Genomic DNA, 12,847 nt, shown 5'->3' on the forward strand with positions numbered 1-12,847 from the left:
TGTACACACAACTTTAGATATCAGGTCATAGCCTCATTGAAAAGGCCTCGGCCAAGAACTCCTTTGGTGTATCACCATTACAGAGAGGTGTTAATAGTTCTATTGGGCTGCAAGCCAGCAAACATCTCTCTCTCCCAACTTGTTTCAAGCTCTTTCAAGTTTCTGCTGATGGTTTTTGGCTCAACCAAACTGGGACCACCGGCAGTGTTTTCATCCTCTGACCAAGAGAAATATTGCTATTGATGCAAACTCACATAGTCTACATTCGTTTCCAACAGTTTCATAAACCCGCCACTATAACTCAGGAGGAAAGAAAGCATTTGTTCCTCCAGAAATTAGCAAATTCCTCCTCATGAGCGCTGTAACAAACTATTTTATTATAATATTTTACACATTTGGTACAACAAATGACTATTGTTGCTTTGGTCAGTCCTTCCCTGTGTCTTTCTCTGGTGTGCCTTCTCCCTATCTTAGGCCTCAGGTCATGGGTCAGAAAGCACCGAGGTGATAAATGCTTCCAGGTCACCTCTCCTGTCTCTGGGGGTCAGGGAGAGGGTTTCTGCAGTGACAGCAACAACATGATCACTCAGCTGAAGCACCAGGGCTGAACCCCCTGACCTGCTCAGTCTCTCACTGTCAGCCTCATTCTGTTGCTTACAACTATCCCATCTACAGAAGGTATTTCCTAGAAGTAACACAAAAGGGCCACTTTAGGTGTTTTTTATGTTGCTGTTGATGTTCTTTAACATCAGTAACATTTGAAAACACAGTAGGAAAAACATGAAAATTATATTTATAATAATTTTCAGTTAACAAACTACGGAAGCGTATTGCATTCACTTGAAATATTATTTTTGGTTTGTTTTTCTGAGTAATTATTTGTGTTTTTCTGAGTAATTTATTTTTATGATTGGTTTTTTAGAGTAATTCTTTCTGATTTTCTGAATAATTTCTTTTTCCTGTTTTTCGGACAAATTTTTTTTCTGATTTAGAGAGCATTCTGCAAACAATAGACGCATCATCATCCTTTATTGAGAGCTGATCTTAATGGAAACAAACATGACCGGCTTGTTTAGGTTCACTCAAGTTTTTACTTTGATCTGGGTTTAAGACACTGGAATAATCTGTCTTTAGCATATAGATGGTTAGTCATATAGATTATCATTAGTTTGGTCGACTCTACGCAGGCCCCTGAGGACTTTGATTGTTCAGAAGGAACAAGCCCATTCGATAGTTGAAGATGGGCCATGTATGTCGGACCAAAGAGTCACCCGTAGGTCCATGGGAGTCACTTGCAGGTTGGAGGTTCTTACGCAAGGAGTTCGAAGTATCTCAATAATTCAGAAAAAACATTACTCCGACAAACAGAACAAAATCCCCTGAAAAACAGAATAAAAAATTATTCAAGAAGAAAGAAAGAATAAGTCAGAAAAACAGGGGAAAAAAAATTATTAAAAAAACAAACCAAAAAATAAATTACTCAGAAAAACTGGAGTTTTTTTTTTTTTTCAAGTGAATGCAATACGCTTCCATAAACAAACACTCAAAATGCATAATTTTCTGTCATCATTTAGACTAATTGTGTATATAAATTGTCTTCAATCCAGTGTTCCAGCAAAATACTTAATAGCTCAGTGAAATGTAAATTTGAGGATAAAATGTAATTCTAAATTTTTAATCATGTTGAGGGTTTATTTTATTCTCTTATTCTTTATTATTATTACACCACACACACACACACACACATTGATCGGATTCAGAGACAGTGAAATGCCTGGTGTTATTCTGAGAACACTAACAGCCCAATCTCCCTCATGCTGATCAACTCCCCTCTCCCGCTGTGAATCGATGCCTTGTGCTCTGGCTCCCCGCACTAAAACTAATCTAGTTGACTTTCATAACTAGTATAATCTGATTATAAATCCTCTGGTATGGACTCTGCACAGAACAGTGTGGCAGAGGTCACACGCCTCTTGCTGAGAAATGCCACAGGACTGTGTCCTGACTAATAAGGTTCTCCATTAAGGAGGAGATCACACATTCTGCTGTGTCAGTGCACAACAAAACAGAACAGTCTGCTAAGATTTAAAGGTATATTTTTAATCTCACAATGAATTTTATTCATATATAAATGTATTATACATTGTCAATGATATTACTGTAATGACATAATACAAACGATGAATACAAATAACAGAAATTAAATCCAAGGTGCTCCTCATAGTAAAAGGTTACTAACAAACCATCAGAAAAATGCTTTTTTTTAATTGTTTTTCTATTCTATGGGGTCCATTGGTTTTAGTATTTCTTATATACAGTTGCCCATTCCAAAGAATATACTTTTGCCAATATACACCAAAATATACTGTTCCCTGCTTTGATTTTAAACCCTGTGGTGAGTTTTAGCGTTAGGATTTCATAATAGAAGCTCTATCTCATGTTGAACTTAAGCGCCTCATATCCTTTTCCAGTACCTCAAAATGACTAATGTTTATGTTTAAACCAAGTCTGACATGTGGTGTGTTTCTTCTACAGCCACCACAGAGGAAAGTCCTCACTGGTTTGTTTGGGTTAGACAGCAGAGGAATGAGGGAGGGAGGACAGAAAGATGGGGAGAAGTGGGAGGTGAGGGGATGATGACAGGAGAATGGGGTGTGGGGGGGTGTGAGTGAGTCTGGACAATGCTTTCTGAATTTTAAAGAGGGGATAGAAAAAAGCCGAGCGGAGAAGGGGAGCGGAGAGAGAGGAGTAAGGGTGGGTAAGAAAAGAGGAGAGAAAGGTGGCAGAAGGAGAGAAGGGGTGAGTTTGTGGTGTGGGTGGGGTTTGATGGGGCCGAGGGGAGGATAATTAGAGGGAGGAGAGGAGCGGAAGAGAGATGACAGAAGAAGGAACAGAAGGAAAGTGAGGAGAAGGGGAAACAGTGAATCTGTGCGACGAGGGAATAAAAGAATGAAGGAGGGAAAGAAAAGAGGTGAGGAGAAGGGAAATGAGGAGGAGGAGGAGGAGGAGAGCAAGGACCTTGGGGGTTACATTCCTGAAGTGCAACCAGCCTGGTGCTGCTCTGTTGCCCAATGTAAACACAGGGCCGAGAGGTGGACTGACAGCCTGTCACAGTGACTCATGAGGCCGAGAGAAAGCAAGTGAGGAATAGACGTGGAGGTGGGATTTGAAAGAATAAAATATGTGATGAAGGAAAAAGAGAATGGGGAGCAAGAGAGATATAAAGAAGGGGAAGAAGAAATGGTGGAAACAGTTTGAGACCGAGATACATATACAGACAGACAGTTAGCCCTGATGTGTATATCTATAATGTTAACAGTATCCTAGACAGGACATCCTCTTGTCTCCTCTCTCACACATTCAGTAGGTTCCTGTGAACAAATGGTCTTGCATCTTGTTTCCGCCGTCTTTTGATGTCATCTCACATCTAGTCTACAATCCTTTTCTCTTCCTTGCTCGTTTTTCCCCTTTCTTTTCCTTTAATATACCAGGGCTAGCCATCCTTTTCCTGGCATGTGTTGAGCATATACTGAGGCCAGAGACACATAATGTATCCCTGTTTAAAAGTGTTCACATCGCTCTGATCATACATCAAGTGCTGAATGCATAAACACTGTTTCATTTGTCTGGCAAGCGGAAATTACGTTTTTGGCCTTTTGCAGGCCAGCTGACAAATGTGATCAGGCTCATGGATGTTGCACTAATGTTATAGTATACACAATACCAACCACGCCAATCAGCCATGACAGCAGATTTGTCTTGACTCTGTGGTGCTAGTATGACATCTAGTGGCAATAAACTGCATTGCAACACAAAATTCAGTCAGGCCTCTTAAATGCAATCTCCTACAGCAGTTCAAATAGCAATATTCTGACATATAGTGAAGTGAGTGAACGATAAGAATTAAATTACACAAGTTTAATTGATAACATAGTTTGGTCCCAAAGAAAAAATAGACATACAGGGTTATGTGAAATGACAAACAAACAAGACAAAGTCATATGAGAAGAGTGTTTTGTACAAATTTAGGAAATGAAAGCAGCCCTTTGAGATTGTTAATTCTAAAGAATGAGGAATAATGAAGGTTTTGTTATCCAGAAAATATTGTAAACAGGTTAAACGGTTTACAGTTTCATATTGAGAAAGAAAAACATAAAATAATATGAAATAAATACGTAGCAAAACAATATTTGCAAAACACACAACATGGATATTTCACATGAGAACAGTCACCTGAGTAAAAAATTGACTACCAAAATTTGAATCATGGGGGTAACGGCAATTTAACCAAAAAAGAAACCCCCTTTTCCCTTGTATTTAATATTGCACCTTACAGGGGAATCTTGGAATACTGGAACCTATTGTGGAAGACTTCAGTGAACCAATTTATGTGCAAATAGGATTCAATATTTTTCACAGCTTCTGCTACAGATAATTTCTGATAGACAAAACTAATTAAAGAGTAAAACCCTGGGCACCAATGAGGCAACTACAGTGACTTTTGATCACTTTCAAACTAGTACTGACTGTTCTATTATGTGTCTTAAATACAATATATTACAAAGCCAAACACTAAAGAAAACAGGATGTTGTAGAAGGGGCAATATGCCTATTTAAGGGGAATTCTAAAGTGCAATAACAACAGTATACTGTATTTTAAAATGACAAAACTCAGTCCAAAACTGAAACTTGTAGCAAGTGTAACAGATCCCATTTCTCCCCACAAAGGTCAGTGTCAACAATAAAACAAAACGAAAACATATATTTCATCAGACTTTGTCTTCACTGGAGGAAATTGTTTTCCATTGAGACTGTTTTGCAGTATAGGCAATAACAATGTCCGCACTAACCACTGGAACACTGGAAAAGTTCATTTTTTTTAAAGAAGTTAGCTATTCTCAGTAGATCAACACGCTGTACTTCACCAGTAACATGATACTAATGTAGAATACTTCCTCAAACAAGTCACAAGTGTCAGAGAAATGTTGACAGCTTCCGGTCCTTAGTCTGACTCCATCTGGCCAGGGCCATTTCTGATATGTATGAAGTCAGTCAGTCACAAATGTATTATACACTTGAGGGACATACAGTATTAGTTCTAGTTTCTAGAACAACCATGTGAGTAGATTATCCAAATACAACTTGAATAATCCTCTTCAACAAGAAGCTCCTTCCTCTCCTTGTGTTGCATTTAAGGCTACTCTCTCCCTGGAGAATGGGAAAAATAAAGACGGTAAGAAAAGGGAAATGGAGGGATAAGGTCAGTAGTTAAAAGGAATAAAAAATATAATGGACATTACAAGTTACAAACAACATTTTGAAGCAACTAGGACTGCACATACAATCACGAATAGCAGCATTTTGTCATTACAGCTGTGCCTCTTGGAACCCCTTTTAGCTTACATTTTACATTACTTATGAATGAAATCAAAGTATTTTGGTTACTACTCACTCTTACCTCACATCTCCTGGTGCTGCTGCTGCTGCTCCTGGAAACCAACATACAAACTGCTGTGAGTTGTTTTTGTCGTTACTGTATATTCATTCATACATGGCATCTTTGTATTCTTACAAACATATATGCAAATGTGTGTAGAACAGCTTTATTGTGACACACCTAATCTCTGCCCTTACCTCTCTGTCTTTTCCTGCATTTCCACCACACCAGCAACATCACCATTAAGAACACTACTGCCAAGATGGCTGCTACTTCTGTAATATAGGGCCAGCCACCTTCAGATGGATCCTTGGGTTTACCTTCAGATGAAAACAAATGTTTATCAGAGGCATACGGCTGGCAATATTTTATATTATTCTTACTGTTAACAAATCCCATATCTTCACTACCACTGACGATGTAAATCAAACGTCACAGTTATATAATGTCTTACTTTACAAAGCTGAATAATTTCCTAAAACAGCTGGCCACAGTTGTGAGTAATTATGGCAGCAGGAAGGAGTATGTGGGATTGATTCAATATACACTATAGTGCCTATGTCTAGTACCAACAGTCTGACTCACTGAATAGATTTTGGACAATAGTGGAGCTCTATAACAAGGATAAATATATCTACATTATATTGGCTACAAAGAAAATACTTAGTTAGATCAGACCATTGTTGGGTTTCATTCTTTTCATTGGATTCGTTGATTTAAAAAATGGTATGGCCGTGCAGATTGTGTTGGCTTTACTTTTCTTTGTGATGCTGACTTTTACAGAATTTATTTACAAAATTCAATAGCTCCAATAGAAATATAATTAAAAATCAAAATCAACAGCAACATTATTTTATCCTTGTCAGAATCAGTGAACCCATTGCTCTGGATACAGGATACATTAATCTGCCCTGAGGCAACCCTTTAAATAATGTTTATAGTTAATTATCACACAGAAAATAATAAAGAATATGTTTATATTTGATCAGTCCAAAGCACAGCAGCCTATACCAAAAATGGATGATGAGCAATGTTACTCAGGGAGGGTTAGACTCTAAACTCTGATTTAAAAGTCCACCATTTATGGGAGGTTATAAAAAAAATTCCCTTGCACATTCCTGAAAAAGGAGCCATCAAGGGCTTTTCCATTGCCTTTCACACTTCCCAAAACTTTCCCAGCATAAAACAGATTTTGGTACAGAAACCATTAGGACTGGTTTTTTTAGAGTTTAGTACTCACATATTGAGAACATCTCTGAGGTTATGGCACCCACGGAGCAGCTGAGGGCCTCCAGCGGTCCATTGGAGCAGTTGTAGTATGCCGAGCTGTAGACGCTGAACATCCTGGTGTGGGGATCTTTCGTTTTACTGATGTTCACAACATTCCACATCTGAGCCCCGTCTACATTCCAAACTATTTCCTGGTCAGGGTAGCCACCATGTGAAGCACACGTCACCAGGCAACCAAATACCTGGTTTTTACTACTACAGTACTGTTTGACTTCAGGTTTACTGTAGTTTGCTAGGAAAGAGAGAAAAAAACCTCTGTCAGAATGTTGGTTATATATGTAGCATGTCAAGTTTTCTGAAAATGATTAGTTTCGGCACCATGCACCTTTTTATAATGTAAAAGGATTTTCACAAAGCTGAGAGAGTGTTTTTTGAGAATTATACTGAAGGGATTTTAAGTCTAATGGTCACCATGGTTCTCATAGAAACTTTTCTTTTCTAAGACGAGGAGCTGGGTTACCTATTAAAAGTGTGTTTTTCTGTCTAAAAGATAACCTGTCAAGAAAGTTTCCCGGCCTTTGTATTTTCGAAAATATGAACAGCTAAACTTCGCTTTCACAGTTATAATTGACAGTAAAATATCAGAAGAATTGCCGCTAAAATCAAGGTTTATTACCGGCCTGGCAAAGGATTTACTGTTGACTCAGCTAGCTAAATTTCATCCTCATACATTTGTGTTAAAGTCTGACTTTGTCCTATGTCATGCCAGTTGTTAAAAACTTGGCAGCATTATACATCATGCATTTTTTTTTGATGACATACTTTGAACTTAAACTCTTAAAGGTCTTCCAGAGGAACAAAAACAAGATCATCATCTTCAAAAACTATTGATCAATCTAATCAATATCATTGGCACTGCTACGTTCAAGTGGAAACAACTATTTGTCACCTACAATGTTAGAGGAGCTATAGAAGTGCCTGTATATACAGTATTATTCCATCGTAGTGTTGTAAAGTGTTAGAAAATGAGCCTCCTATCAACCTAAAACTTAAACAATCAAATACATTTCTAAATGTTAAATTGAACACACACATACCTGTGACACTGAGGTGTATTTTTGTTTCATTGATCAAATCGCTTTCACTGTACTTGATGTGGCACTGATAATCACCGCTATGTGCGACAGTCAAATTGTACATGTACACAGTATTATTGTCTCTATCAAGTCTGGTGTTATTCCATTTCGGGACTTGTTTTTGGTCCATCTTTCTTTCTCCATAGTAGCCATTCACAAACATGTGGCCCTTTTGGAAGTAGAAAAAAGATATTTTCCTATCTTTGTCGAAAGGGCAGCGTATGGTCACATTTCCACCAACCTCCCCACTGAGATTTAGATCAGCACACTCTGGAAAACAAAAGCAAGCAAGAGTAAAGGGTTAGAGCATGCTGGGAAACCTTTTGTGAAACATACATTTTCTTAAGGGAGAAATGAAAGCAAGCCCTGACTATTTAAAAAACAGAAATGTATTATCTTTAATTGCAGAAAGTTGTGTTTTATAGGAAGCCTGTTTCCATCAATGAATATCAGCTCTAAAAATAGTCTGAATGTTTGAGTTGGTAGCATTTTTGTACAGTATATTATATAAATATACTGCACCATGAATGTTTAGTTGCCTAAGTATGGATTGAAATATTAACGAACTGTGTAGTATAATATAAAACAAAAAGAAAATTAAGAAGGGGACCAAAGTAGTTTGCAGTACTATTGACTCAATGCATAATTGATTTCTTATGTTGCTTGTCAGCTTGTAAAACCATTAACAAACTTGAGCAATATACATTGAGTAAGCAGTTCTTAATTTAGGCTGTGAGTGGGTGTGACGGGGTTTTTATTTTAAGAGCTCCACTTAATGACGTAGTAGACTAATCTCAGTTCCTCTTAGCCCAATTGACCTTTCTTTTGTATAAAATACATTAGTAGTAGTGTCCCTTTCATGTTTTACATGATCTAAAGGTCACAATATTGAAAGTTACAGTAAACCAAAAGTTTATTATCACATTGTGTCTTGCTGTTATTGGTCACCTCGTGCTTTAGCTCTGTTTTGTCAATATCCTCCAACTTCTGAGAAAAAGATCTGTGTCTTTTGTTTGCCAGATATTCAGCTTTTTTCAGCAGTTAATCAGAATTTATTTGTCTGAGGTTTGGGGTTGGGCAGATAGCTTGTAGTTTCTTACATTTTTGTAGCCTAGTTGTTTCTGAACATGGTCAATGTTATAGTAAATGTACGGGCCTTAAAGGAATAATTACAGAACAAGTCAGAAAATACACTCACTTGCTTTCTTGCAGAGAGTTAGATGAGAAGTTTGATAACACTCTCATAATAATAAGGCTACAGCCAGCAGCCGGTTAGCTTAGCACAAAGACACAAAAGAGGGGGAAACAGCTAGCTCTGGTTTGCAGTCATTATGCCGAGCTAAGTTAACCCGGTTACTGGCTGTAGCTTTGTATATTTATTGTACAGACAAATGAGCGATATCAATCTTCTTATTTATCGCTCGGCAAGAAAACAAGTAAGCGTACTTCACAAGATGGTGAACTTTAAAACCTTCTCTAGAGTTCATGAGTTGAACGATAACTCTTTGTGTGTTCATCTCTGCCAGCTCACATTATATGTTGTTATTTGCTTTATTTGGAGCTTCAACGTTGCTGGTTTGTATGATAATACATTTGGTGTTGCTTTGTGCGACCAAGCATACTGGTGTTATATCACCAACCAAGAAGAAAGTGTTATGTTGATGCACTGATAAGATGGACTGCTCACCTGTGACGGAAATGTGCCATGTTATTGTAACCAGGGCAAGGAGGAGGGAAATCTTGAGGGAAAACCTGAAGTACAGGGGGAAAAAAAAAATTGTTACTGGGGCATTACAGGAACATATAGCCATACAAAAACTGCATCCCCACAGCGCAAACAATGTTCCTCATGCAAGAATCACTTGTACAGATCTTGTACGAGGAAAATTCACCAATTATCTCTTATTTTGAATTTTTCTCTTAGGCACAAACACAATTTACATAGAATTAGTCTGCTGTTATCCAAACATGTTTTTCACTGAAGGACTGTATATTGCATTACTGTAACGCAATTTTGAGTTTCCTTTTTAAATAAGACTTCATAATTATCATTATTATTATATTATATTACATTATACTAATAAATCATTATCATCCTGTTTGACTGTACAGTTTGAATTATAATATAGTTCTAAATGTATAATATAGCCAAACGATCATCATTAATTTAAGTTGGCTAATAATGGAGGTTTGGGTTTTCTTCGAATTAAGGCGTATGCGGGTCGCTGTCGAAGGGAACGTCTCTGTTGCAATGCCTGGCAATTCAACATCACCTATTATGGCTCATATTCTTTCGTCTAGTCTATCTCCCTATCTCTGTGATGAAGCCTTACCCCTGACCCCCACTGTTGCAGTTATCGATCGCCTTGCTTTTCATATCAAACCACTTCTTCTTAACAGCACTCATTATTTTTTCCCACTCCAGGTCCTTTAATTCCACTGCTGACACTGTTTTTATACTTTCCTTTGTTGATCTCTGAGAGCAGGACTCTAATCCCCAAACTCGTAAGGTTCTTCTTTTTACTCTTCCAAATAATTTTCACGCATGAACTTCCTCACACATGAGGCAGGCTGTGTAGCCTTATATGATTGGGGCCATAGATATGCAAATGTTCAATTCTCATAAATGCACACTCCATGACTCACAGGTGGCATTTATAATTTTTACACAGGTGATTTACACAGAAATCTGAAGTTAGTTAGAATCTGACGTGGCACACCATACAAAAAAAAGTAAGAGAAAGTTAAGAGAAGAATACGAAAATGTTCTTGCATGAAGCCCAATACTTCTAAATATCCCTGGCCCTCTGCCTGGAGATATTGTGAGCGAGTGATTCAGTTCACTGCCTCTGGAACCGCACATGTGTTCATATTGACTGATCAAGTTTGACTGAACTTGCCCACATTATTTCTGAAGCTGAAATTAAACCCCCTCTCTTTCGCAAACACCTACACACAAATAAATTTAACTTGGAAAAAAAAGCTCTCAGTATCCTTGGTCTTTTAGACAATTTGTGTCCATGTTGCTGTTAAACATTTATAGCACCGGAGCTTTAGTTGATGAGCCTGACACAGGAAGCAATAGCCCATTGAGTAATGCATTAACATATTGTGTTATTGTTAGGTTCACAGATTTACATTGGGATACAACTACTGGATTACTTCAGTAGTAGTACAAGTTAAGATTAAATCACAATATACTAAGCAATATGGAGTCTTAAATTCTCAGCAGAAACTAGTTATTTGTGCAGTGATGAAACCTGTTAGTTCTCAGCTCAGTATTTTTAGGTGTTTCCTGCCAACCATTTGTTTTCAACTAAAGTAAAGAGGGTGAGATCAGAAAGTAATTAGTGACTTAACAGTAACACAGGCTGTTCTATTCTGTTCAAATTCAATAGTGGTGATGACAGTCTCTAACTCTGTAAATGTGGTAGATGGTAAAAGTTAAGGCAACTTGATTGTTTGTGTGTCATAACATTGTAATGTCCATACTGCAGGCATTTCAGATTCATAATGCTGTAATATGAAATAGGAGGGGTACTTACATGAAATGCTGTGGGTTGTAAAGTGATGCCTGTTGAAAAGACAAACAAGTTGATCACTAGTGTTAGGACAGATTATTTTTTTATTTGAAATTTTAAATCAGTGCACAGTCAGGCAGGAATAGTATAACACTCATGCAACAATAAAAAATGCCCTGTGATGCTGAAAACTCATCTTGTATGAGAGTAGGCCAGTGGGTCATTTGCACAAGATTAGCAGATGACTGATTATTTTTTTTATAAATCTAAACCCTAGTCACGTTTTCTTACTTTATATTGACATCCCTTGAAAATAATTATTGAAAATGGTTTTGTTCACACAGGATACAGTAAACACTTTCTTCAATATATACAAAAACAATAAACAGTCTTATCTGAAATATCTGACTGGCTTTTCCCAGTCGCTGTTGAGAAGGAAAATGAGTTCTGTCATGATCTGTCAGCAAAGAACCCATCTGAAAGAAGTGACAGGCACCAAGCTACAGGAAAGTCCCAGTGAGCAGTATCAAAGAAAAAGCCTATTACTGTCAAAGTGCAGAAGGGTGTATTCCTGTACCTGCTGGGGGAATCTGCTATCACACTTCAGACAGTGCCTCCCTTTTTCTCTTTGTGGTATTATAGAAACCAAATGCTGAAAGTTATCCGCAACTATATAGTTTCATTTAGTTCCTATTTGTGTGTATTGGTGTGTAAAAACTCAATTTCCCTAAAGGAAAAACACTGATTTTTTTGGGATGTCCTTAAGTAAGTATAAGTTAGTAGTCAGCCAAAACTACAGTCTCAGGAAATTCCCAGGTGGAAAAACAATATCTCAGTTGTTCAGTGTATTATGTAACAAAATCCATAAAAGGAAAGGGACAGTGAAAACTGTATGCCAATTAAAATGTATCACACTTCTTGTCTTCTGAAACACCTGTTCTCACTTTACTCATACTGTGTACACACTGCATACACAGTCTAGAAATGACAAAGGCTACTTTCACTCTTTTGAGACGTTTTTTGTTCTGAAACTGCGCACTTAAAACAACAATTCACAGAATTTAATAGATTGAGTGTGGTGCAACACAGAATAACCTTAATATAAAAAAGCATTTGCAGGGGAAACACCTACACCATGTGCAATGAGTCATTCTGCAGTAGTGACTGTCCTCAACAGAAACCACATCTGAGGAAATTCCCAAGGACTACAAGTAACTGAACAGTACACAGGGTGTTTAGTTTCTGGAAAAGTGAGACCAGATGGATCGTGAAAGTGATATTAATAACTGTGGAATTATTGATTCATTATAAGGCCATAATAAAAAAAACACAGGCATTATGTCTTCTACACTATTAATTGATTGTAATGTAGTAAGGTTGTCTGAGGTTTAGGTTTTTCCTCATTCCTCAGTTTGTTACACCACAATTAATTTATTTATATGGGAATTCCCACATGACGGCACCTAACATGCTGCCCTGCTGTATTGGTTCAAGTAAACAATCGTTTTGCCTAGTGTTGGTGG

At 37.5% G+C, this 12,847-nt stretch overlaps 1 protein-coding gene across 1 annotated transcript; it reads right to left on the reverse strand.

Moving 5' to 3' along the window:
- Positions 1-3,836: 3,836 nt before the first annotated feature.
- LOC118341758 (CD276 antigen) lies at positions 3,837-11,377 on the reverse strand (the record flags this gene model as incomplete). Its single annotated transcript, XM_035680125.1, is given in 7 exon segments — positions 3,837-5,208; positions 5,459-5,489; positions 5,635-5,757; positions 6,678-6,959; positions 7,765-8,073; positions 9,491-9,555; positions 11,349-11,377. Coding segments are annotated over 7 exon segments (891 nt in total), but the record flags the coding sequence as incomplete, so codon positions are not given.
- Between the last annotated feature and the right edge of the window lie 1,470 nt (positions 11,378-12,847).

The sequence above is a fragment of the Morone saxatilis genome, unplaced genomic scaffold, assembly GCF_004916995.1.
Source record: "Morone saxatilis isolate NCDOM2014 unplaced genomic scaffold, NCSU_SB_2.0 Contig8, whole genome shotgun sequence".
In the NCBI taxonomy this organism is placed as follows: domain Eukaryota; kingdom Metazoa; phylum Chordata; class Actinopteri; family Moronidae; genus Morone; species Morone saxatilis.